Source organism: Notolabrus celidotus, chromosome 13 (assembly GCF_009762535.1).
Source record: "Notolabrus celidotus isolate fNotCel1 chromosome 13, fNotCel1.pri, whole genome shotgun sequence".
Classification (NCBI taxonomy): domain Eukaryota; kingdom Metazoa; phylum Chordata; class Actinopteri; order Labriformes; family Labridae; genus Notolabrus; species Notolabrus celidotus.
In genome coordinates, this window is record NC_048284.1 from 21134109 (window position 1) to 21161533 (window position 27425).

Below are 27425 nucleotides of genomic sequence, written 5' to 3' on the forward strand. Positions count from 1 at the left end.
AACTCATGGCAGTATATTTGGATCAAGTTATAAAATAATACACACAAAATAATACACATAGTAATATCCCAAACACAACCAGTTTAACTGTGCCTTTTTAAAAATCTTTATTTAATATTTTTAGTCTTAAATCAGGGAGTAGATCCTCTTACTGGCTCAGAGGAGGATTTAACTCAGATGGTTCTACATTCTCTGGAGTGCCAAAAGCAGAACTATGACTAAATAACTTGATGAGCTTTCTGAAATTAGAGGAAATCCAATGCCCATTGGAAGGGGGGGTGGGGGGCTGGTCGTGTTCATCATAAAATCACAAATTTGTCTCACTAGCATCCACTTACTGGATCCTTTACAGTGTCTGAGGTGTTTCATGTCAGTAAAATAGCAACCGGTTTTGTAGAATTAAATATTTTTTTCTCTTTCAGAGGCTTTTATGTGTGTGTGTGTGTGTGTGTGTGTGTGTGTGTGTGTGTGTGTGTGTGTGTGTGTGTGTGTGTGTATGTACTGTAGTGTCAGTGGTAGGTTTGAGTCTTGATGGGTGGCATGGTCACCCCTGGTGTCACCCTAAAACTTTGGACTATGATTGGCTATTTGCCTTATCAGAGGCAGGACTTATGTTAAGCTAAAAAAATGTATATGTAGCCACTCTGTGGTGTAACTTGTAAAAAATATACACAAACAACTTTTGGGTTCTTTTATTTGAGTGGTAAAAGTAGGCATGACAAGTTGAGATAGAAAGGCTAAATAATTGCTATGAATTCATGTGAGATTTTTTTTTTCCGCTTATCAGTCTCCCCATTTAAGAGTTCAAAACCAGCCAGTAACATTAACAACATCACATTTTGGGATCTCTTTTTTCTTGCTAATTCTGATTAAAAACAAATGAACCCACTTTCTTTGGGCACAAATTTCAAAGGCACAGCAATTTGCCATTAGATTTCTTTGTGTTCATTTTTCTGTAAACAGCAGTGGTGGGATCCTAAATGGAGATTATGCTGTTTTAGCCATTATCATCATGAGTGAGATCGTCACCAATAGGTCACTGAGACAGATGTTACACAAAGGTAAGAATTTTGTTTGCAAAAATAAAATAAAATAAACAAAAGTGGCACCAAAATAGTGATAAAGTACACCAAATTAACAACAGTAGCAATAAACATTGATGAGCTTTTGACTTGTTTTTTGACTCAGAACTGTTTTAATACTTTAATTGATATTGCTTAAATTCTAATACTGCAGTAACATGCAGAAACTAAAGCATTAAGAGTAATTTAAGAGTACTGGAACAATGCTACGAACAACTACAGCAAACGTACAACAATGAGGAAACAACAAGAACTGAATGCAAAGCATATTTGTGGGGTTATATATTCATCAGCAGTTTGCTGCTGTCAGATCACATCTACATTGTTCTGTACAAAATATGCACAGGGTGCAAATGTGCTGTGTTTGCTCTCCACGTTATTCGATTTAGTGGGAAGAAAAGAAAGTGAACATAAATCCCTCCTTGAGAGAAATAGTATCCAGTATAGATAATTTTTCATTTTTGCAGTTTCAATAGACCGAAGTGTAGAGAAGGTGAATGCTCCCTCTACAAACTGATGAAAAGTTCTCCTCATTCTGTTTGTTACCAGTTTTGCTTGAACAGGCACTTCGCAAATATTGTTAATGTAGTCATAAAATTATAGGGATTACCTTCCCAGACAAAGTGTCTAACTTTAACCTCTAAAACTTAAGAATGTGGTGATATATGAAATCAAAATGCATGCCCTTTTGTATGGCATGGTTAGTCTTTATTTCTCACACCAGCAGAATTTAAACCCTTACACTATGGATTAAACATTCAGTGAGGCATAATGAGCTGCAGGTTATCTGACTGCAACTGTACAATGCTCATAGTCTATGCTGAAACAGTGCACATTGGAGTTAATGTACACTCTATACTATTTGTGAAACTCTTTTAAAGTCAAACAATCATGTCGACAGCCTGGAACATTTGCATATTTTTTGTATTCGTGATTCATTTTTCCGACCTTCAAAGAAGTCACAACTTATTTTTATGGTAATCTCTTCTTTTTGCACACAACTTAAGCCGACAGAAACACACACACACAAACAAACCTGCACCGTATGTTGTGACTGACAGCAGAGAGGTTATGAATCTAGGCTCTGAAGGAAGTGTGCCTATTTCTTACTCCTGCAGGGCAGAAAGAGGGGATGATGAAAGGAGAGTCGTGTACCTGTGGGAGGTCAATATCGACACAACCCGAGCTCGGAAAATGACTGGCCTGAGGAGGGGAGGAGTTGTTCAGGGAGAAGCCAGATTGAGTACATGGCAGCTGTGTAACAGTAATACTGTTCAAAGCCTGAAGGCTCTTGGTCACTGCCATCGCTCCTGCTATGATCCCTGCTGAAGGTGCTCTGCTGTTTCATGGGGTTGCAGAAATGTAGCTACGATAGCTGTTTACACATTTGAGTTCAAGACACATTGGTACAGAAAAGTTTTAGAGCTAAAGGCTGAGAAAAACTCTTGAGCTCTTGTTGCAGGGACCATGTTTTCTGAGCTGCAGGCCACAACTAGCATCAGCCAGCTGAGCCAGGGAAACTGCACTGCAGGGCGGTCTGTTTGAAGGAAGCAGGGGGCCTACAAATCTGAACCTGACTATAAACTATGACACCAGGAACACAAGGCAAGAAGAAGTACCTAGAGAGTGTACTCTGACTAAAAAGTTTGAAAAGAAATCCAATATACACAGTTTTTTTTTTCACACCATGTTTGATGCAAGTCAAACAATCTCACTCTGTTTGGTTTGGTTCATTTAAAAGCTGTCGATCAAACTCTTATGTGGTTAAAACAACACAGCAGCCTTGGATACTTTCCAAAGGCACTGTGTGCTGTTAGCAACCCCCAAACAGACAAACCAGATGACTCTGCGATAGATGGTAGCCTTTTTGATTTTAATGAGTTTAAAGGTTTAAGAACGGTTACATCAGTCTTCTGTCTGTCAATCTAAAGCTGTAACCATCTGCATGTGAATGAATATTATCTCTTAGAAAATAATCTGCTAGTGGGTCTGTTGGGCTGTTATTATCATCAACGGAAACCAGATTTTTAAAATAATTTGACCAAAACTAACTGAAACGGTGCTGTGTATCAAAAATGAGCTATGAAATTATTGAGAAAATATATCTTAGGTTTTTGTCTTAATCCATTGATTTCATACATATGGCACAGATGCACTGAATGACACACGTCCTTTACAGTTTGCCTCCTGTGGTTGGTTGAGGTTGTTTGGTTTTGTTTGTTTGAAATGGTGTGATGTGTTGAGTTTTTATGACACAATCATTGTCTGGCTCTTTTGGGTTAAGTCCCTCAAAAACACCCCATATAGGGCGCCAGTAGGCCCAGCAGTTTAAACAGAGGCTACAGTCCATGTCGCAAAAGTCACTGTTTTGACTTTCAGCCGCTTCACTTTCCTGCATGTCTTCCTCCACTCTGCTCCCCACATTTCCTGTCTATCTTCAGCTGTCTTATCAAATTAATGCAAGAAATGATGTCAAACTTAAACTGAAGCTCTGGCAAAAGATCAGCTTGAAGTTTCATTACCTTGTCATATCCATCCAATAGCACTGCAATGCACCCTCGTTGTTAGCCTGTCATATCTCTGCTGCTTTCTTTTTTTTTTCAAAGATCATTGTTCGGGGCTCTTTGCCTTTATTTGAAAGGACAGCTCGAAAGACACAGCAAATCGGGGGGAGGGAGGGGGAGTGACATGCGCTAAATCAATCACTTTGAATCGATCCTAAAACCAGTGTGATGAGGAATGCAGCCTCTGTACATGGGGCACCGATACTCTACCAACCGAGCTAAAGTGGCAGCCCATCGCTGCTGTCCTTTTATATATGGCTTTCCTTCCTTAGTTCATACAGTCTAATCAGCCTCATCAGCTTCATCAGTGCCATCAGCTCATTCAGCAACCTTATCAGCATTTCCCCATCATCATTCAGTTTTCCTAGTTTGATCAGCTGCATCATCTTGTGAGCCTCAGTTGACATTATTTGCCAGAACCTCCACCTCTCATACCTGGACTCCACAGGGGGGTACATCATGCCCCTGCTAAGAGCAGACACTCTACGATCACCCTGTAACCCCGCAGAGTTCAAGGGCCAAAGAGACTCTGATCATAAATCAATACCACATCATATCTGTGAAATGAATATCCATCTTTAATTCATTTACTTGATTCTTCCAACTGAACCTACACTGAAGCTAAAAGATTGGGATGGCATTACTTTTTTTGATATATCAATTCAAAGAACTTGTAAATATAAATGGTTATTAAATGTAATTTAGAGCAGCTGATACCGTTGGAAGAAAAGGTTGAGGGAACTGTCAAGTAATAACGGTTCATCCAAAGGAGATCATGAGTATTTGTACCATGAATACTATAAATATAGTTTCATGCAAATCTACTAAATAGTATTCATGAAATATTTTGAAACTATGAAACTTTAATAGTAGTGCAGTAAAAAAATAAATAAATAGATCATCAAAGTCCTAGTGATGCATCCTCTGGGTTCCATGCACTTCTGTACAGCATGTAGGTTACCAATGAAGGATCCAGTATACTGACAGTCCTGGAGCCAAGAGGAAAGGCTCTTCTGATGCTTAAAGGGAGGAAAAAAAGAGATGTGCTTGTTTCCAACATCATTAAAAGGCAAACTCCAGTGCAGCTGCTCAATCTCGGCAAGATAAACCCTTAAAAAATAACAAGTAAAATAAGATAAAAATGAATAAGTGAATGAAAAATGTAAAACAAACAAGACACTTTTTTTTCGACACAGTTCCACATGTTGCATAGTATTAATTGACAAGTGTTGCACACTGGATATATGTGATACAGTACATCTTTCAGCAAAACTCAGCACAGTAAAACATTCACAGCCTATATGTATTTTTGCTGTACTGCAGAACGAAAGTCTACAAAACTTAAGTCTATTTCTGCAGCAGGTAATCAATCCACCTACACAAGACCACGGATCAGACTTCACAGCAAGAAAGATTTATAGCAGCATGACATGAGCAGAAAGAATGTAATGGGTTACAGCTTGTGGTTTAAAACCAGCCCAAATTTCAAAGCAACACATACAACAATGTGATTTTGCAAGACATGATACAAGAGGAAAGAGTTGGGCTTTAGCCACCCATCCACCCAGCTCATTTTTCAGCTCCGCTGCCCACAGCCATACTGTGATGTCAAATAATTTGCCAAAGTGAAATACCTCTTTAATCCAGTCCGGTCTGCGGGGAGGAACTTGTGAAGCAACATGACATTCAGTAAAAGCCTCAGGGCACCATCTTTATTATTTTATTCCTTTAGAAAAAAACTATGCTGGACACCTCAGTATTTTCACTTACTCAGTAGGGCGTGTTTTTATTCTGATGTGTCCATTAAAAAACACTGCATGTTCTTCTCTCCTATACCGCACACACAGACACACTCACTGAGATGATTCAAGGGTAGCAGGTCAGTCTTAAAGTGGACACTGCTGGCAGCTTCAACCACTATCTGAGAGTGCAATCGTGTCCACAGAAGGAAACAGATCAATTCACAGGGTGTAGCAGAATGAGGGAGACATATATTTAAAAACAGACTAAAGGGAATACAAAGAAATTCTCACAAAAAAGATCTTGAGAAAACATATTTCAGATGGTAATGAGTGGATGAGGGGGATCACAACATTAAAGGAAATATGATTATTATTGTGGATTGAAATGTACTCAGTATGACTGCCCATTTTACAAGCTTGTTCATCTTAATCTTTTTTTAATTCCAAATTTTTAGAGCTTGTTCTGTGTGGTGACCATAACTATATATAAAGATGTAAGTAAAGCCAAAATTTTCAAAGCTCCCCTTACTGACTGGCTACAGTGTAGGTTTTAAAGCTCGCCCCCTCCATAGGAACAGATTAGACATGGATCAAACTTTAAAATCAAAATACACCTTGGATTATTATTTCCTCACACATGGTGTTTGTCATTATAAGTATGAATTAACATGCTGAATTATGTCCAAGCATTCAGTTTTCCAAGACATTTAACTGTATTCAGTTTTGTGATGCTGCAAAAAGAGGTATAATTTTATGATCAACAATTCTGTTCACAAACATGGCTAGAGCCTTGTTTCAGGCACAGCAATAGCAGAGAAGGGGAGGGATTTTTGTCTTTAAATTTTTTTTTTTATGTAAGATAAATGTTTGTTGTATTTAGCAGAGGGGGAAGGATGCCCATATCATGGCTCCATAACACAATTAATACTGTGCAGACTGGCTCCAAAAACATCACCAAGTCTAAGTGGCAACCTCTGCTGTTCAAAAATGAAGCCAATACAGAAGTTCTGTTGACATCAATGTAAAATGTCTATTTTTAAAGTAGAAATAGACATGCGTTCAGCCTGGTACAAAAATAACTTGTAGTCTGAATAGCTAATTTCTCCATTTGTACAGATTGGGTGACTTTTTTTTCAAACTAATTAGTTTTGATGATATTAAGGTAATACGTTTTATGTGGTAAGGCATAGTCAGCGGCGTGGCTATCTTGAATGACAGTAGGCACATTGCAGCTGTTAACAAGGAAGCTAAAGGCCCGCTTCAACTCCAAATCTTTGCCTTCTACTAGGTCGACCAAAGGTTAGGTCCAGTCATCATTTCCAATTAGTCGATGGCCATCATTGGGCTTCAGACCCTGCTCCAGTAAGTAATGGGCGATGTCACTTAGACTTGCCCATTTTTTTACACAGCCTGTGGTAAGTATTTGTCAAAAATGATATTTTTGCTTAGTTTTTGTACAACTGAAGGGAATGGAGAAGCATCACCCAATCTTTATACTCAGTCAGTTGTGCTGACTACTCATGGTACTGAAAACAGAGTCCTATGGCATCTCCGAAGACTGTATGTGGGAGTTACAAATATTACTTTCCATAAGACCTGCTTGGTTTAAAAGTATGTATATGAAAGAGTTTTTTCCCCTTCTTGTGCATTCAATATACATTGAATGCAAACTCTATTTTTTTCATGTTTTGCTCTGTGCTTCCTTGTGTTTGTGTTTATTGTCTCGCTGAATTCATGAATTCAGGATGAAGATTCTCACCCACCCACCACCCACCCAGTGCCCTCAAGTTACAGTGCATCACAACAGGAGAACATATTTACCTACAAAACTATACATTACAGTCTGCATCAATTGTCTGCATCAACAATTTGAAATAAAAAGATTTGATTTCTTGAGATCAAAGCTTCCTCTGACCCAAACATATCAACAATAAAGATAGAGTTCTGGTTCACACAAATAAGAAGTCACTCTAATGCGGAAAGCAGGGCTATATTTGACTGATGAACAAGGAGACACACTCACAAACACACAGTTAATGGGGTTAGTCATGGCTTGACATCATGAATAAAACAACCTCACACACTCTCTCACTCCTTACACCAGCACAGTGAGTTCACATACCCGAAGAGATCTAAAAATTAGAGCCCCTGTTGCATTATCACTGATGTTGCCGCTGTGGAAGCACAGGTCACCTACAGCCGCATCTGTACATCTACTGTTGCCATGGAAAAACATTGAGCTTTATGAGCCGCTGCTATGATAGCTATGGTGGAGAGCAAAGGAGGGGAAGGGGTGACATTTAGAGGAGCCAGCTTGAGATGACACAGAGTACTGTCATTGTGTGAAAGTGTTGATTTGTGGTGTATAAATACAACACTGGTAGATATCATCATCGTTCTTTTAGACCATTGTAAGGATTGAGTTTGTAACTTGAACTGCTCAGCTCTGTCCTCCGGGGAGTGCCACAGGGTTCCTTTCTGGGTCCAGTATTTTTCTTCTGTGTTCTTAAGGTGTTGTTTTTGTTCTTGCCTTTCTTTTGATACTCACATTACAAAGAATGTGAAAACTTCTTCTGTTGGTTAAATTTTATTTCAAAAGTTAGACTTTTGTTTTAAAGTTTATTTTTGGGGCATTTTCGCCCTTTACTGATATTAAAGGATGGGAATAGATTGAGAAACTGGAGGAGGGAGTGAGGAATTACATGCGACAAATGGACACTGGTTGGAATCAAGCCCAAATTGCCTACTTAGAGGACTATAGGCTCTGTACAAGGGTTGCAAAATCTAACCCCTGATTCCCCTTTGTAATCATTTGATATGAAATATTCCAAATTTTTTCATGCTGATGTTGCTTTTATATTTGTATTACTCATGTTTGTCTGTCTGTCTCTATATGTATATGTACTCTATAGGAGCATGTATTAAATCCCCTCCTTGGGACCTCAAGTGTCATGGTTTCAATTGAGCCTTATCTTTTCAGAAGAGGTCAAGAAAGATGTAGACACATGTTATTGCAGCTATAAACCATCTTCAATATAAAACCTTTCCTGTCTTTCAGTGATGCAGAGAAGGTCAAACATGCTTTTATCTTTTCCACACTTGACAAACACAACACTTTGTGGTGTTTTTCTGCTGAACCCAGCTGATTCAGAATTTAATGGTAGATTTTTAAAGGGTTAGCAAAGAGGTGTCGGCATCTCCCTTAGTGTCAACACATTGATTTCTCATATTCTATAGATCCTATAAATTAAAGTAAATTTACATATTTATACGTATGATATGATCTATCTATCATGTAATAAGTTTGTGTTACAAAGACATTGCATCAAAAATAAAGCAGTTAACACTAATGCATAGCCAGGAGTGTTAATATGAACCTGAGGGGCTGTTTACCCCTCGTATTAACTACTGTGCTTTGTGACTGGATCAAGAGTGGACAGCCTTAAGCACAGGTGTAATGCACCTCAGTGTGTCCTGAGGATGGAGTGAGATCATCTCAGAGTTATTTATCCACAATGGTCTGGCACTTGTGTGCACAAAAACACAGACCTGTAGTGTCAATATTGTGTCAATAAAGTAGAATGCATTTCATTTTCGAACAACTGACAATCCTGTACTGATGAAGGAAGAGAATGAGACAGCATGAGTCAGAGATGTAATCAAAGAAAAGTTGATCAGAGTCTGTAATGAAAAAGGAAAGCTACAGATGGTGAGATGATCAGATATAACGTGGCTCTGTCTGTATGTCTGTCACGCTCTGTTGCCCCCACAACAAATGCACAGTCTGTCTGGTATTTTGGCGTCCAGTCCAATATAATACATCATTTCATACATTATCTACATCTCCACACGCTTTGATTGACACAGTGGAGAGATGAGACCCACGAGCAGTTCATCATTTTAATAATACAGCCTGGTGATGATACAGACATTTTGTAACATGGATCCATGTGTTAATCATGCTTATTATTTTGTCAGTTATTTTTTTCATCCGATTTGATTTACTCCGAGTTTATATCACATCGTCTCTTACTACATGACCATCATCATCATCATCATCATCATCATCATCATCATCATTGCTTCTCTCCCAGATTAGGGAGACATTTTCGTAACTTAAAGTTTTTCTTTCTTTTATAAGTTTAACGGAAATGGATGGAGCTACATCTTTATTTAGAGGGTGTTTGAGATCAAATCGTAAGTATTCACTCGAGACACATTTGGAGAAGCATGGTAATACAAAGTGTGAACACTCACAGTCAGAGCTGTCCACTTGTGATCAGGTCAACCGGCTTGCATGTTGATAATTTGATTGCTCATACCTGAACTGCTTTGAAAATACTATAATAAATGTACCTGCATGAAACTGGTGTGTGTGTGTTAAATAATCGATGTTTTCTATTTTCTCAACTGTTGCAATTCATCATGATGATGCCATTGAAGGCGAGAGAGAAGACATGTCTCAAAGGTGTGTTGTGTACCTCGAGACAGGTTTTTCCCAGTTCATTATTCTTTTGGTGTAGTAAGCCAGTGTTGCAACATTTTCCTACAGATTTCAGCCAACAACATGTCAAGGTAAATGACAAGTATTAAGGCATGAACTTGAACAACTGATGGGGTGGAGGGCAACAATTCAAAAACAGTGCCTCAAGGCAAAATCATTCAAAAGTCTGGGAACAGCATGTGGTGGTTGATGGATTACTGATATATTTCTTGTTTTTAAACAGAGCAATATGCACAAATTTTATTACTACAAGAAGTATTTGGGAGGTGTTTTAAGATGTCCTCATAAACAAATTCAGCCTCAGTTATTTATGCATTTTGTGTGTTTCTCCATTGTCACACACAGGCATACACACACACAGGCATTAAAGAAACATTTCACTTCCACGGCCCATTTTTATTCAAAAGTATGTTCAATAACAGAGAAAAAAAGGTGTCTCAGTTTTCATCCCTCATTATCTATAATTGAAAAACAAATAAAAGCATTATTACTTCTTCACAGACAGCACCAAGAAATATATTTCCTTGGTCCAAATTGCTACAAAGTTCAACACACAGTGCATCTATCTCAACTGCCTCTGAAGTTTGTGGACACACAGCGTAAACAGGCAATCACAGGCAGAGTGTTCTCAGGTAATTTGCAGGAGCTATTTGTCTCGGTGCAAAGGCTATGGAGAGTTTGTTGTCTGAGAGAGAGGGCAGCAGGATGGCAACAAGCCAGGAAGAGCTGGTCTCCGGCTCAAAAGTGGGAGTTTGGGTTTACTTAAAGCAGCATTTTCCGCAGACACTTATCAGTTAAATGTAAATACCATTTATCCACCTCTCCAAGAAACATCGACACAAATCCCTCAGGGGTGTTTATACAGAGTTTACCTGGGTCAGGGTGCTGTCTTGCACTTGTTTTGTCCTATAAATCCCAAGCTGCTTTGTTGTGCCGCTTATGAATCACCCTAATGTGAGCACAGCAGCCGTCAACACCTACACATGATAGGTGGATGAAAAGAAATCTAACCTCTGTGATGAAAAAAGCCCTAAATGATAGAGGAATTAGACAACTTTGGCTTCTACCTGTCATTAAAACTGACATATTGGAATAATTACATGCTAAGCATAAGTTGTCTGTCAAATTTAAGCTTGTGTGAGGAGTTTCTTAACATTTATGAAATAGATTGGAGTTAATACTGTTACCTTTTTATGAGACAGAGAAGAAGATTAGACCACGAACAATAAGCCTGACTATGTACAGTATATATTGTGGCAGGGTAGGAGTCACACATCAGGGTAAAGAATCAGCCCTCTATTACATTTTCCACAGCAAATATTTGCCATTAGTGATACTTTTGACAGTCAAAAAAGAAGAATGGCATTTTTTTTTGTCGGAAAAGACTTCTTTGGCGGACACGTTCTCAGTGTGTGTTGGCCTCCGCTAGGGTTTCCCCCTGTCACTGATCCTACTTGTAATCTTTATGGACAGGATCTCAAGGCGCAGCCAGGGGGAGGAGGGTCTCCAGTTTAGGGGGCTCAGAATTTCATCTCTGCTTTTTGCAGACGACATGGTTCTGTTGGCTTCTTCGAGCTGGGACCTCCAGCAGGCATTGGGGCGGTTTGCAGCTGAGTGCGAAGCGGCCGGATGAGAGTCAGTACCTCGAAGTCTGAGGCCATGGTACTCTGCTGGAAAACAGTGGATTGCCCTCTCTCGTGGGTGAGCGAGACTTTGCCCCAAGTGGGAGGGTTTAAGTATTTCGCGAGTGGGGGTAAAGTGGAGCTTGAGATCGACAGGCGGATTGGTGCAGCGTCAGCAGTTATGCAGGTGTTGTATCGGACTGTCGTGGTGAAGAGGGAGCTGAGCCTAAAGGCAAAGCTCTCAATTTACTAGTCGGTCTACATTCCAACCCTCACCTATGGTTATGAGCTGTGGGTCATGACCCAAAGGATAAGATAGCGGATACAAGCGGCTGAAATGAGTTTCCTCCGAAGGTTGGCTGGGCTCAGCCTTAGAGATAGGGTCAGGAGCTCGGACATCCAGAGGGAGTTCGGAGTAGAGCCGCTGGTCCTCCGCGTCGAAAGGAGTCAGCTGAGGTGTTTCAGGCATCTGATAAGGATGCCTCCCGGACGCCTCCCTTTACAGGTGTTCTGGACACGTCCAACTGGAAGAAGGCTCCGGGTAGACCCAGAAACGGTGGAGGGATTATATCTCCTGCCTGGTCTGGGATCGCCTGGGGATTCCCCAGGAGGAGCTGGAAAGTGTTGCTGGGGAGAGGGATGTCTGGGTCAACTTGTTTGGACTGCTACCCCCGCGACCCGACCCCGGATAAGCGGAAGAAAATGGATGGATGGAAGACTTCCTTGGCATGCACAGGACAAGTTTGAAAATGAAATCAAATATACACAAGACAAACTCAAAGTTCCTCACAGGAGCTTCAAGATGAGTCAATTATTATGAATTATTTCTATGAAACCAGCCTTGTAGGCTGTATTTGAGCAAAATGCTAACATGATTTTGCTTACAAATCAAATTCATATACAATATTCAGCAGATGATGACAAGTTCAAAAACCTTTTTTTCCCTTTTGCAAATATGAAACATGAAACACCCAGATATTAAATTGTAAGAATTTCTCAAAGTTTTCCATGGATGGCTTGAACTTATTTAATGTCTCCCACAGATCATAAACCAAAGTGAAGGTATGGCTGAAATTTTGAACTGATGAAAATTGAGTTCAATGAAGCTGTTACAATTCATTCTGAGGGGAACATGGACATCTGAAATTTAATTAAATCTGTGAATATCATTCAAGCTACACAGAAATGGACTTCATCTTTTGTTCGAAGATAAAATCAACTGATTACAGTGACTGAAGGGCAGTTAGCTTCCTGCCTTTTCTCAGACTCATAGAATACCAACATTGTTACAGCCTTCAGGATCTTGTATGGACAGATTTGATCAAACACTAAGAGGTCAAAGTAAGGTAGTCAGAGGACCCCTAATTCCCCTGGGGTTGTGGTCAGGGACAATGGATGGGTTAAACAATGCAAGAGTTCTCCCAAGACAGTGTCCATGGGACTTTTCAGTTTTTACTTCTTTTTTTTTCCCTGAGAAAACCTACCTGAGTACTTTTTGTGCCTGAGCCCAAATGAATACACAAGTTTGGACTTGGTGTTGGAAAGAGTGAAACCAGACCCAAGCTTGTGCATTTGTATGAAATCTCACTGCTGTAATTTAAACAGCTGGGGAGGAGATAATGTAAGAATGTCTATCATTCTTCCCTGCTACATCACCTTTAAGATCTCTGTGTAGAAGAGCAGATTATTGCCTTTCCTGCTCAAAATATTGCTTCAAATTAGCTCAGTGCACACTTTATATTTTACCTTGCCAAGAACCGGCTCTTGGTTAATGTTTTGAAAAACACTAAAGCATGTTGTGTAAAAACAACAACCTCCACTGGAAGTTTAAACTTCAAGCATTACTCTCTGAGCTCAGAGCAGGACATGCATCAATGATAGCTCAGTTCTCATCTGTGTTTGTACCTGTGTGCATGTCTGTCCCTGTGCACACTCTTTGAGGAATTCTCCTTTTTCGGACACATTTTGTTTGTCCTGTTCAGTTTTTGACAAATATAAAGAGTGTCTTTTGATGCATGACCCCAAATGTGCTCCATTTGATGCTCAGGAGGATATGTAGACAGCATGGACAACAAGTACAAGGCTGAATCTCAAGTAGGGAAAGATTCAGTTTTATGACAAAAAAATGAGGAATGAAAGATTGTAAATAGGAGGGATAGTGTTGATAAGATAGAGTTGAGCTTAAAAAAGGGGGGGGGGAGAATTCTCATTTGTGCCTTATTCTTCAGCAGTGAAGTCTTGTTAACGTTGAAGCCGCCTTCCTTTTTTTCCTGACATATCATCAGAATATGAGGATTGACTGGGAGCCGTCAAATGCTGAATACTGATTTTTCATTTATACCTGACAGAAGCGTCTCTGCAGGCCCTGGCAGTCAGCAGCAGGGGAACAGAGTAATCTCCCAGACCCACATTTATTAATAGGTCTCATTTTATAAAATCCTGGAACAAAATGACATGCATTCACGCTCTCTAATCATGGCCTTCCCCAGAAGGTCTGCAGGGGAATTTAAGAATATCACATTTAATGGAAATTGGATTACCTTTTAGCTTTCATGTCCTCTCCATGCATGGTTCATTTCACTTAACCAGCTCTCTGATGAAAAAGATGGCAAAATTGTTTTTTTTAGTATTCACAGAGAAAAAAAAACACATCAAAACAAGAAAAGAAAGAAAGGGGAGTCAAAAGTTTACTCTCTATAACAGACGCCTCAGAGGAAGCATTCAAATCTCCCTTCATTATGCAGAATTCATTCACTTTTTACATAAAGCAATTTCATGTGAGAAAATATGAGTGTCATGAGTTGTTGATCGACAGTCATGTAAATGGAAAAAAACTAATTTAATGAAAAGTGACTCAAGGCTGCACCAATGCGAGACTATGAACTGCCTGAAAAAAATAAAGCATTTATCCATGTTTAAACAGACTGTCTGCTGTAATTCTGCCTTATGTGCTTTATAGTTAAAATACACAAAGCTCACGCAGTCACAAGTCTTCAGTCTACAAAGAAGGTTGCTTTTACTCCACTGGAGCAGCACCTCTTCCGAGCCCCATTAGGGTCTCTGTGCGCACAGAGGATAAGCAGGCTCAGGGTTTGTTGTCCATCACAGGTTGAATCAAGATAAAAACATGAACTTCAGTGGATCGTTTTTAAAAACGAGTGATCTCATCCAACTTGACCCTCTCATGCCCTGCCTGTTTACTTAGCACACTGTTATAAAATGTATTCCAAATAACTAATATCCTGAAGCCCAGTGAGGCCTGAGGCACCGCAAAACCAGGCATTGATGATGAAAGGTGGATCGTTTATTCACCACTTGTGTGGACTTAGTTGGTAAAATCTAATGTGTGTAAAAATGGAACACAGCAAAAAGGAAATTTATCTTTTAAGTCAGCCTTTGAAACCTGCAACGACTCTCTGTCTGTGCAATAATGATTATCTTAGGCAAACACGCCTCACATACTTGTGCATTGTGATATATATTTGTAGGATGAATACACACATTTGATGATCTTGCATGGCAAATATGGTAAAAGTCACGTGTAACCACTCAGCTGATTGAGAGGGCCCTCCTCAAGATGACGGACTTTCTATCCATTGTTAACTATTTATGCATTTATAAATTGGTCAGCGAAAACTATCTGCAGATTTATGTCCACATTTGTGGATCTTGCATGCTTATTTTCTGATCTGCACACACATTGGTGGATCTTGGAATGCATTTGTTGATCTTTGTTAACATTGGTGGATCTGTTTACCCATTTGCAAGTTGTTTTGAAACAGTATTAGCTCCTTATCAGAGGACAAAGTCACATTGATGAGTTTAGAATGATTATTTTAAATTGACTTCACTTCCATTTGTTAATCATGCCCTTAGTACACAACCTTAATAAAGTGAAGGATGGAAACTGTGATTGTTTGTGTACATTTGCATCAGTTTATGATTTATTCATGTTGTGACTGTGTATCATTATTGTGACAATCATCATTTGTCTAATGAGTATTTTCATGTTGTTTCAGTTAAGGCGTGACATTTCCTTTAAGTGCTTGTCTGATTAGCCCTATTTGTTTTGGTCATCTAATTTCATGTATTGACAACCTGTGTTCTCATGATTGCTGCATCTGATTAGAATGGGTTAGGTAGCAGCTAAATCAGGATGATGTCCTTGATACAGTGTAGCTTATGCACTGCTGTGAGATCCTTTGTGTGTTTTGTGTGTGAGTCTTCAGTTTTTGTATTTTGAAACTCACACATGCTCTAACCATATGGTGTTATCCTTCATCCTTTTTCACACCTAAGACACCCACAGATCCACATGATGCAATATTTCCACTCAACAACAGATCTGTACGGTCTATGGAGTATTTTTAACAATTGACCTGTTTTGGTTTTATATCACAGTCTCTGTGAGGCTTAAGGCTGCTTCCATCAATGTTCAAGTGAAATAAATAATGGCTGTGTGTTATGTAAAAGGATTTGCTCATGAAGACTCACCTCAAGCGGTAAAAAAATCATGGCTCTGCAAATGATGCCAAATTTGTGCATACCAGATTTTGAGTTTCGACTTCTTGCATTCACCTGTCTCATCTCAAGTTGAAAAATATCTTAGATATCAGTTTTTAATTAAAACAAGCTGAAAATTCCAGGCTGAAAAAAATAGGCCAAGATGGAAGTTCATCAATTGGTAATTGAGGCTGGCTCCAAAAATGAGTATTGTAATGACAGGAAAATAAGAGGTGGCTCAACGAGTGTAATGTCCAAAGATGGCAAGTCCAAAAAGACTGTCTTTGAAATTATTACAGTCATAGAAAATCTCAGCGTGACCCTCAAAGCAGCTGCTCACAAGAGTTCACAGGAGTGAAAACAGAATGAAGGTATGCCCCTTACCAGAGCTCTTATCTAGCCAAAGCCTTGTAAATCACCATAGAGGCTTTATATGGTCGTTTCTTAACTGAGACAGATGGCCTGATAACAAATAAACTACAGGTTCTTTATTTTTCATAGAACTAATGTGAAATACTTCGAAGTGCTTGATTTGCAGATGTGACAACGTTTTAATTTGATTAAAATGGAAATATTGAACCACAATCTTAGTTCATTGAAAACAACATACCTTCTTTTATTCAATGCATTTCTTTTACCATTATTTTAGATGAGTTTTCTTATTAAAAATGTATAAATTTCGACTTCAATATGTATTTTTCCAAAAGTGAGTCTTGAAAAAGGGGCACGTTTTATAACCTAACCCTACAAACATTAAACTTTACAGCAGAAAACATTTGAAGGTGATGATAACAGTTTAAAGAATAAAAAAAAAAGTTTTTGCTCACCAGTTATATTTATATGAATCATGCATTGTTTTCCGGTGGGGCTGCTTCGAGAGACAGGTCATTGGATTGTTTTCAGTTTTCGTCCAAATACAACCAATGAGCTACTACCAGAGACTTACTCTCACCTCTTTTAAATCAAAGACTAAGACTTTTTTAATTTGCCACTGTCTTCCTATCTTAGCTTTTTTTTAGCTCGCTTTAAATGGACATTTTAATTTTAGTTTTAACATATTTCTAATTATCCTTTTCTTTTCTGCTTTATTATACTTGTCATTTTAGTTATGTTCTTTTATGCCTGTCTGAATGTCTCCAATGCTTTTAATGTTTTAATGTAAAGCACATTGAGTTGCCCTTGTGTATGAAATGCGCTATACAAATAAAGTTGCCTTGCCTTGCCTTACTCTGTGGTGACACTGATGTAAACTTTTTAACTAGCCAGCAATTTACCAACACTTGACTTACTTGTCCAATCCACCCTTTTGTCCAAATATAATCAAGACAGCCAAACACTGTTTACAGTTTTGAACAAAGCACTGCATGGAAATTGCAGTAGATTACTCTATATCTTACAGGTATTTAAGCTATTGCTCCTCTCACTGTGTATTCACATAAAGAAGCATGTGGCCATGGACCAACAATTACACTAGAAGGGTGAAAATGTTATGCCATAAAAGTGTTGAAGGTTAACATTTATATGAGAGAAGAAGAAGAGCAGGGTTATGAAATACAGCTCGCTGCACATGAAGACATATGGCATCTGCATGCACTCACACATACACACACAGCCCCATAAACACCAACAATAAAGCAAAGCACCCTGGGAATACTCTCCAGCTTGCCTGTGGTGACGATAACATTTGTTAAACAGAGAAGTCTCTTTTGCACATCATGATTATTTCCCCTCCTTTGTTTGTCTCTGCTCCTCCCAGTTGTTTTCTTTGTTTTTCTCACTAATTACAGCCACAGGTGAAAGGACCTGTGTAATAGCTGAGCCTGCTGTTGTTGAGGCAATCTGTAAAAATCAATTGACTCGCCTATTTCAGTCTGACATTCTCACATCTGTGTTTTCGTCTCTGCGTTTTGCACAAATGTCACGCGTATTGATGCACAGACACACTCTCCCCCTTTCACTAATGCAACTCACACACATGTGGAGCCAGTTCATTTTTAGGCTACACACAATAAGAGAGCAGAGACAGAGAGGAAAACTGCATCAGGTCGGGCGGCAGGTCATTAACTGAACCAGTGAAACATGCATCCCTGACCCGCCTCTGCAGGGGAGTAGACAGCACTGTTATCACACACTCCATCGCTCAACCTTACCATGACCATGTGTGTGGACTGCATGCATGTGTTTGTGTGGGATTGTGCTGTGGTTCCCGTGTATATACCCCTCAAGGCTGACCTCAAGGCAAACTCATACACACAAAATAACGCTTACCATGGTTGGCTGTGGAGAGGAGTGAGCAGGGCTGGAGTGTTGGTCTTGACCCTGGTGGTTTTCGGTTGAATTTCATTAAGAGCGAGGCTTCAGTGTTACTATGCTGTGATGTCCTCTACCTCTGTGTTTTTATGACCTTTGCTTAAGATGCAAAGAAAACGTCTGCAAGGCTTTACCAAAATACATTCAGAATTACTCTTTTCATAAACTCTGAACTGTGTATGTAATTTATAGGGTTGAATGACCAAATTTAAAAGCCTTCTCAGGAGAGACCAGAATGGTTAAATGGTTGAGTACCTCTTGCAAGCCACAAATCTATAATTGAAAATGTTCTATTGATAGAGCACATCTTTGAAAGTGCTTTATGGTCCTCTGAATCTGTTTGACCCACTGCTGTAGACTGCATGCTCTAGTTTTTAAAGTCTATATGAACATGCCATGAAACAAATTAATTTAAATTGTTTATAAAGTGTGCCTTGGAGTTTTCTATTTCCCTCTTTTTAAGGCTTTAGCTTAGTTAGGCTTCATCAATCAACTTAAGGTGCAAATGATGGAAAGAATGGATTGACTCTGGCTCCCATGTCCCACAGACAGTGGTACAACTAATGTATACTAGAAAAAAAGTGAACGGAAGACTTTGATTTCTCAAGGTTTGGGCTACCAATGGACTACTTGTAAATTGAGAACACCTTACGGCGATCCACCACTTGACATAATACATTTACAGAAAATACCTGAAAGAACTCAAATGAGGATTTAGAGACACAATTTTAACAAAATAAACTAAGAACATTGTAAAAAATTGTAACGGCATCAAAACAGGTATACAGGCATTGAAAACGTTTCACTGAAGTTAAAATCACACATCGTTTTGGCTCCATACAAACCCAACTAAACACAAATACCTTGAAGGAAAGGCTGAGACACAAGAAGCACTTGCCTCCTGAAAGCAGCACTTGGGCATTTTAACATCCAAGACCAGGTGCACCTCGTTTGTAATCAGTAGACACACCTGGGCAAAGATAACGAGTCCAAAAACAGGTTTACCTCCTTCCCCATTTGACCATAGTTTGTATTTGTATTTTCGTCATGCACTCTTTCAGTGTTTTACTTGATTTTTGTAGAAGAATTGATATGAACTTGATTTCACAGAAACATTTGTGACGAGGGAGCAAGGTTGAAATGGAAGATGTTCTCTTTTCCAATTTACTCTAATAACACTTAAGCTCTCAAAGGCAATTTGAGTTATAGGATTTGGTTAAAAACAGGCAGGCAAAAGACACCTACAGGCAGAAAATTATAGTTAATTGTTATCAAGAAAAAAAGCGAGGTAATGATTAAATGACCATTTCAAAGAGCTGTCAGGCCAGCTGATGACCTAGAGACTGAATTAAGAGCCGTTATAAGCTTTGCTGTGTACTCAGCCCGGTGCTTCCTCCCAGAGTTAAAAACATTAAAGCTTCAGAGAGCTCTCATTTAATTGGGCAGGCTATACAGTAGTATTAATATGATTGTTATCTTTCTATTTTTCATACATAAATACTCACTTAAAAAATACACAAAATCACTGGGACTGTGTACACAACTCAAGATTTTTGTTGCTGTCCATGGTGCTGATCTTGTTCTTACATTTGTTCTTTAACTTGACATCCTCTGGGCTGGTGAAGTTATACATTCCCTTCATTCGATACCAATATATTATGCTCATAAATAAAATGATCTTCTTCATTTTATTAGAATGAGGCATGAGGCATCCTGTCCCGTCCTTTCCCTTTAAAAAGTGCACAGGGTCATTATGTCCTGTGTGCAAGTCAGCATCAAACAAGATTATGATGTTATAGTTACCTTGCCTATGAAGCCATAGTGACTGTATTTGAATTAGCTTATGATCATCAGTAATATTTATCAAAGGACAAAGAGACAGAAAGTTAGTGGGCAGATAGAAGAAAGAAATTAAGAAACAAAGAGAAGCTAAACAGATACAAGTATAAAAGCTGTTAAACTCTCATTCTTCCCCATGATTAAACCCAACTTTGAAGAAGATGATGATATCACACTTGGAAAAGGCTCTCTGTTGCTTAAGAAGACTTAAAAAACAAGATTTGTTTTTTGATTGTGAAGATGAGATGGTGGGAAATTGGTATTCTTAACTTACAGGACAAACTGGGAGCCTGCACAGCAAGGGTCTGTTTCAAGATAAGCTTTTTTTTTCTTCTTAAGAACCGTATTCAGCTCACATTTGTGAGAACAGAGAATTCAATTTATCAAGTAATGACCTTTTCTTCACACAAAATGATTGGATGCTGTTCCGGGTGGTTAGCTTTTCGTTAAACCTTATCAATCTGAGAAATACCACAAACAATTCGGTGGGATAAAATAGATGACTTTTTCAGCTGCTTTAATTAAATGGAGCTCAAAATTACTGTTAAGATTTATCGCATTTTCAACCGCTTTGATAAACAGAAAAAAAACGTTGATTTAGAATTTGGTTTCCCCTGCTTTGAAATCAAATTGGTTTTGATGAATGTCAACGTTTTGATATCTTTAAAACTTTTGCTTCTTCTGTGACTTAAAATATTACATGAGCATGAATTTGAATGAATTCAGAGTAGATACTTAGAGAATACTGTGAAAATATTCATAATCCAGCCCTGCGGTAGAAGCTGTGTCTATGAAACTGTTTCACCTGCATCTGATTGACAGAAATTAAAGAAAATTGTGCTTGCTGCGTCAAATTGTTTCTGATTGGAAACGCTATCATCAGTTACTTCATAATTGCATTTCCGTGCTGTTCGGATTGAAATAGAATAATGTGTATCACAGTGTGCATACATTAAGGCTAAATTACTACTGGAGCTGTGGTGGCTCATCACCAGGTAAAGTGTTAATTACAGGGGAATGGCAGAAACGCTCCCAGGGGCTCATGCTGAATGGAGTTTCATGGAGCGAATTAGCAGGCTAGATAGGGGATTCATTTTCTCTCTCTCTTTTTAGACACACACACACACAAATTCTCTCTCTCTTTTTAGACACACACAGACACATACTGTGTCTGTGTGTGTCTGTGTCCATGCAGTCACAGCTGTCACAGAGCTTTGGTTTCACCCCGCTCGACCCAAAGCTTTCAGGCCATTGTGTGCTGCCTTTCAATTTCAGTCCGCCCCGCGGTGGATACAAGCCATTTTGGAAACTGCTGAGTATATTGAACTTTTCTGCATGGCTACCAAGAAGAAAAATCAGCTCATCAGAAAAGAAGCTCTCTGGGGCTTCAGACTGTTTGAGACAAGGGTTGGACAATTCACACTTTGAGACGTTGTTTCACACTTAGTTGGGTATTTGTGTCAGTGTGTAAGTGTGAAAGTTTAATTTGTGAAAATTGCTCCATTAAGAACAACATGGATAAGTCATATTTCATATTAATTACTGTGCATACTGTTTGATCGGTGCAAATTAGATCATCTTGTTACACATATTGGTTAATGATCTCATTGGCTGCTTTTTCATAGTTTAAATATTTCACTTTATGTAATGGCTGATGCTTTAAAGCTCCTGCGAGGGGTTTGTAGTTGATCAAGAAAGAGACTGAAATTAATACTGATGCCTCTATATGAGCAAAAAAAGCAAGTATGACCATCATAGATAAGACTGACTGTTTTTATATTGTAATATTTTATTAATCACAGCAAAGGTCCACAATAAGTGTAATGTAACAGAGGTCTAGGGCCTCTACAGTTGCGCGGAATAGAGCTGTATCGGAATTAGGAGGTGCGGCATATCTGAACCAATTAAAAGCAGTGGCTGGGCATGGTTGATGGGCAATACTGGCAAACCGTGGAGGTGCTTGTAACGTTTCTGTAGTGCAGCCACAGGGTAAGAATGTTCGGCAAGGCTGAGGCCTTCAGCGGTGAAAGCCCGGTGAATCCGATACTTCTGGGATGGCGTACACAGTGGAGAAACATCAAAGGAGACGGAGCTGCCATGAAGTTGTTCGACACTCTGCTGTACTGTCCATATGTTGAGAGTCTCAGGCTGCTTCGAAAGGTTCAAGTAGTGCACAGCTTGAGGGAGGATGATACTGCGTTCCAAGCCATCATCCAACACGGCATACATCTCTAAGGTTTGGTCTCCATTACTTAGAATGACCTTGACCACCTTCAACATGATCTGTTGTGGTTGGTTGGGACGGTCAAGATAGACTCGAATGGGTGGAGTATTCACCATTTGGACGCTGGTTTGCATCTGATGTGCAGAGTCATGCAGTATAGTAAGATGCTGTTCTTTACATGTCTTACAGGGACGCTTGAGGTTACATGCTTCGGCATCATGGTTACGGCCACACTTCCAACACCGTTTCCCATCTCTGATCCACTTCACTACTTGACTGGTGGACAACTTCTTGAATTCGTCACAGGCATTCAAGAAGTGCTCCTTGTTGTCACAATAGGGACAATATGGCTTGGACTTGAAAGTAGACTTGAAGTGAGCAGGTTCTGGAGTTTTAGGGACTTCCCCGGTGTTAAGAAGGATGGTAGTGGTCTTCTCTTTCTGGTGAGTGACACGTTGGTCTTTCTTCACTGGCCTGGGTACATCACACTGATAGAGCGCTGCAGCTCGGCTTGAGAGACGCTTTGCTTGTGACTTCATCTGAATCCAAGCTGCCAGGTCAGGCAGGGTGTAGGTGAGATCTGACCCTGTCTGAAGAATGCCACGGCTCAGACAGTATTCGATGAATCCATCCCTATATGAAGGAGGCATTTTGCTCAGAAGTCGGTCAACATGGGATCCACATCTCAACTTGTATCCATTTGGCCCCTCCAGGGTCCCTAACGTACCCACCAGAGATTGAATGGACAGGGCGAAAGAGTCAAAGACTTCGGAGTCGCCAAACTTGATGGCAGGTGAGTTGAGAATGGCTCCCATCTCTGATTGCACAAGCTGTCGGGGTTGACCATACTTGTCTTGGAGAGCTTGCAGTGCAGCAGAGTAAGGTCAAGGGTCATACATGTATGCTTTAGCCAGGTGAAGAGCACTGGGGAGCTTTAAGTGACTGAGAAGCACCTGGTACTTATATTGTTCAGACAAGCGACCATGACTTCCAACCATGTTGTCTAGTGCCATCTTGAGTAGAGCAAAGTCGCTTTCGCGGTCACGCTCAAAGACCGGCAGCTTCGGCAGGGACATGCCGTAAGGTGAAGAAAACTGCATCTCTGAGACCTGATGATGTGAAGGCCCTGGTATAATAGGCGCTATGATCGGAGCTCCATGAGATGTCGTGGAACCCATGTGTTGGACTGGTTGTGTTGCAGCATAAGCAGATGGGTTCCAAGTCTCAGCCTTTACTGTAGTGGGACCTGTGGCGTGATACAGCTGGGTCTGGATACCAGGTGTAGCCACGAAAGCCTGATGTAGCATCGGATGTAGCTCAGTAGGGGGATGGATGATAGGAGCTGGATGAGATGCTGCAGTGGTTGCACATCTGTCCAGGCAGAGGACCTGCTGAAGAGACGAGAGCTGAGTGCGATGGCAACGGCAGCCTTCTCTGCAGTGCAACAGGAGAATCTGGAGACAAAGGAGCTATTGCTTGGGTGTTATACTGAGAAGAAGTCAGTGCCGATGCTCCTGCGTATGCAGGTGTGAGACTAGACTGAGGCTGAGAGATGGAGTGTTGCTGAAGAGAGGAGCCAGCATGGGAATTGGTTGGTTGTGCACGAGTCACTGGCAGTGAGCTGTGAGATACGTCCATATCAGGATCCTGAAGGAGCGAGGTCATCAGCTGGGCTACCTGCAGTTGTTTCTCTTTCTTCTGTAGTCGCCTCTGCCTCTCTAGGCATTTGGTAATGGCTTCCCGTGCATCTTGGGCCTCCTGCTGTAGCCTCTGTAGGCACTGACACTCCAAATCAGCACTGCTGTCTTCTACAACCTGACGCTGTAAATCTTCTAGCTCCAAGCGGTGGATGCTCTCCTGAAGAATAGCCTCCTGGACTGGTGACAGAGTGTTTTGGAGATATACACCCACTGATGAACGAATGGAGCTGACACTGGACCTAGAAGCAGACCTGGAAGAGGACCGGTGTGAGGACCATTTGCTGTCAGACGTGGTTGTTCCCTCCCTAGAATGACATCCGGATGTTCCCGACGATGTGTGCTTGCTCCTGACTGATGTGGACCTCGTCTCATTAACCGGGCTTGAACAGTTGGAGGTACACATTGTGGTTGAGGAACATAGCCCACCTCGAAGTCACGTAGGCTTTGTGGTGGCTGTCGCTCTCTGTGGGGACGACCAGATGTCTCTTTCGTGTCCTGACTAGGAGGATCCATAGTGCCGTGAGGTAGCTCTAATCCGGCTCGAAGGACCAATGTAACAGAGGTTCTAGGGCCTCTACAGTTGCGCGGAATAGAGCGGTGAACACTATGGTGGTGTGAATCCTGTAAAAGACTCACGGAGGCTGAGCTTCTAGTTCAGGTGATTTATTCGGAGATGAATGCGGTATCTGAGGGAGATACAATAAACAATTTACAACAACTACAATAAGAATTAGATTGGCAACGATAGCTCACATTAATAAGAGAAAAACACTGCACACGTAACTATACTGTTATCAAACACATAATCAAGTCTGTAGGACTCCACAAAACAGCTCACAGCACGTCAATAAAGAAACTGTAACACATGTCAAAGTTGGCATAATAATAATCACAAAATACTTAAATTGAGGTACTTACATCTGGCAATGACACACAAATCTTCCCTGAAGTCTGCAGCTCACCAGTCATGAACACACTGAGAGCCTCACAGACCCAGACTTACTGGAGCCGCTTGTTAACTCTCTGCTCTGTTAAAGGGACAGTGACCTTCCCAGTGATTAAATACAAAGATGTATGCCAGTAACAATACAGAAACACAATGATACAACCGTTATATATTCTGACTTTCTGAGGGCGTTTAAAGGACTTTCCTACATGTCATATTAAACGATCAAAACAAAGCAGGATCATTTTTATATTTTTTGTTAAAATGCCCACATTTATAGTTGAAATAAATATGTCTCAAGCATAGTTAAAAATGGCAGTTTATAGAAAATTTAACTTGGTTAACTTTGATAGTATGAGACTGACTATATCCACAAAGATCCATGGATTGCTTCAGGTCTACAAAGGCTATGCTCTTACCCAAGTTGTCTGCAATCCATCTCATTATGTAATAGCAGGGTTACGATCTGTCTTCTTTCTCAGATAAACAACCAACCATATATGCTCCTGGTGATGGGAATTCCAGCATTTCTATGTGATCCAGATCATTTGGCTCAGCAAGAACTGGCTCAGCAAGAACTGGCTCTTAACATTATCATTCACATACAATTTTAAATTAATGTCCTCATTAAAAGTAATCAAAAAGTATATTAAAATAATATTCAATCAATCAATCAATCAATCTTTATTTGTTTAGCGCTAAATCACAACAAACGTTATCTCAAGACACTTTTACAAACATAGGAAGTCTAGACCACTCTATGCCAGATTACCCACCTTAATCCATCATGAACATTGCACCTCGCAGTATTTAGCTAGTTACAGCGGTGAGGAAAAACTTCCGTTTAACAGTCAGACACCAAGAACAGAACCAGACTCACGTTAGACAAACATCTGCCTCGACCGAGTTGGGTCTGGAAAGAGGGATAGAGGAGAATAAGAGACAGAGGAAGCGGTGATAGTGATGAGACGAGTAGTAGTAGCTCTTACCGCTGGAGGCCAGCATGTCCATATCAGCTGGAGTCCGGAATGTCCACAGCAGGAGGATGCCTATGGCAGCTCAGAGGAACCTACGAGACAATGGAGCTGAGGTACTCCAGAAAGGTCTATGGTTAGTAACGTTCCATGGGACAGGCAGGTAATATTGTTGATAATCAATAACTAATGGAGTAACGAATGTGTTCCCTCCTGGCTGGCTCACCAATTATGATGTACCAGATGTATGGACTTCCAGACTCACAGTCGGCCTCCATGTGTCCATACACCTGCTACAACACCAGGCCAAAAAAGTTGTCTAAGTCTAAATAGTCCATCTATACATGTTTATAATAATTTAACATTAGGCTAAGAGTTATACATATACTTGCATTATTAAGGGCATGTCTGAGCTGACTGATAGGTGGGCGTGTTGTAGCAGGAGGCTAAAATAACATCTCGACTCTGAAAGAAAGGTTGACAGAAAGCTAGGTAGTGTCAGCATTTCCCAAGTGATGAGTCCTTGGGCTTCAAAGCACTCTTCAGAAACCAATGGGGAACATCAAAGAGACCACCTCCATGTTCCTTTCAGTCTTCAGTCCTCGGACAACAGTTTATATGATATATTGAAAGCGATTCACAGCTTTTTTTTTGTAGTCCTACATAAATCAACTGCATTCCATACCAAGGTCATAAATATGCCTTACGAAGTTCCCCCTTTTTCCCAAGATTTTGCAATGCATTGTAACAGTGTCAAAGAGCCTTTCGATCTCTGTTTCAAGGTTCCTTCTGGCATTTGTTCCATGGTACTTTCATTTTTCTATCATGTTGTTGCTTCTGTTTCAAGATGCCATTCAACCTCTCCCTTCTTCATGCTCTGTAAAACTGTTACTCGCTCAGTACAAGTACAAAACATGGTTAAGTTCAGGTAACACAACATGTTTCTAGTTCAATCAATAATTCAACATGGAATTGTTGTTCCTGATAATCGACAGGAACCCTGGTTTCCTACATTGTTGAACATGTACAATGGAAGAGCAAAACTCCAAAGGGGACTATACAAGCCCATTGACTGTACATGACATCCCTCTGTGTCAGGTAAGATGTTAAAATTGGATCACAGGAACAAGTACAAACACTGAACGAGATTGGCCTGACCCAGATGACCATGCTAACAGTACACTAACTACCCATTAGCATTTTAGCATTATTATTTGCAGCATGGAGAGTACGAGTTCAAGTTTACACTCTGTTCCTGTATATGTATATACTTTAATATTTACACTTTGCCATCCTGTATGCAAAGGTTAAGGTTATTGTTCTACGTTTCTCCGTCCCTCAAACACTGTCTATAATAAAGTTCACCCAGCAGTTTCTGTTTGCAAAGCAAAGACTGGTCTGAATCACTTTCCCAT

At 40.1% G+C, this 27425-nt stretch overlaps 1 protein-coding gene across 1 annotated transcript; it reads right to left on the reverse strand.

Annotated features, from left to right (window-relative positions):
* Positions 1-21935: 21935 nt before the first annotated feature.
* LOC117824414 lies at positions 21936-25253 on the reverse strand. Its single transcript, XM_034699886.1, has 2 exons — positions 25009-25253; positions 21936-24776 (listed from the first exon to the last, which is right to left on the reverse strand). Exon 2 carries the CDS (start codon positions 23203-23205, stop codon positions 22012-22014), a length of 1194 nt encoding a protein of 397 aa, XP_034555777.1. The 5' UTR covers positions 23206-24776; positions 25009-25253; the 3' UTR covers positions 21936-22011.
* Positions 25254-27425: the final 2172 nt, after the last annotated feature.

Excerpts from the sequence above, each read along its gene's own strand:
- LOC117824414 (XM_034699886.1), bottom strand. The coding sequence starts at position 23,205 with ATGGGAGCCATTCTCAACTCACCTGCCATCAAGTTTGGCGACTCCGAA.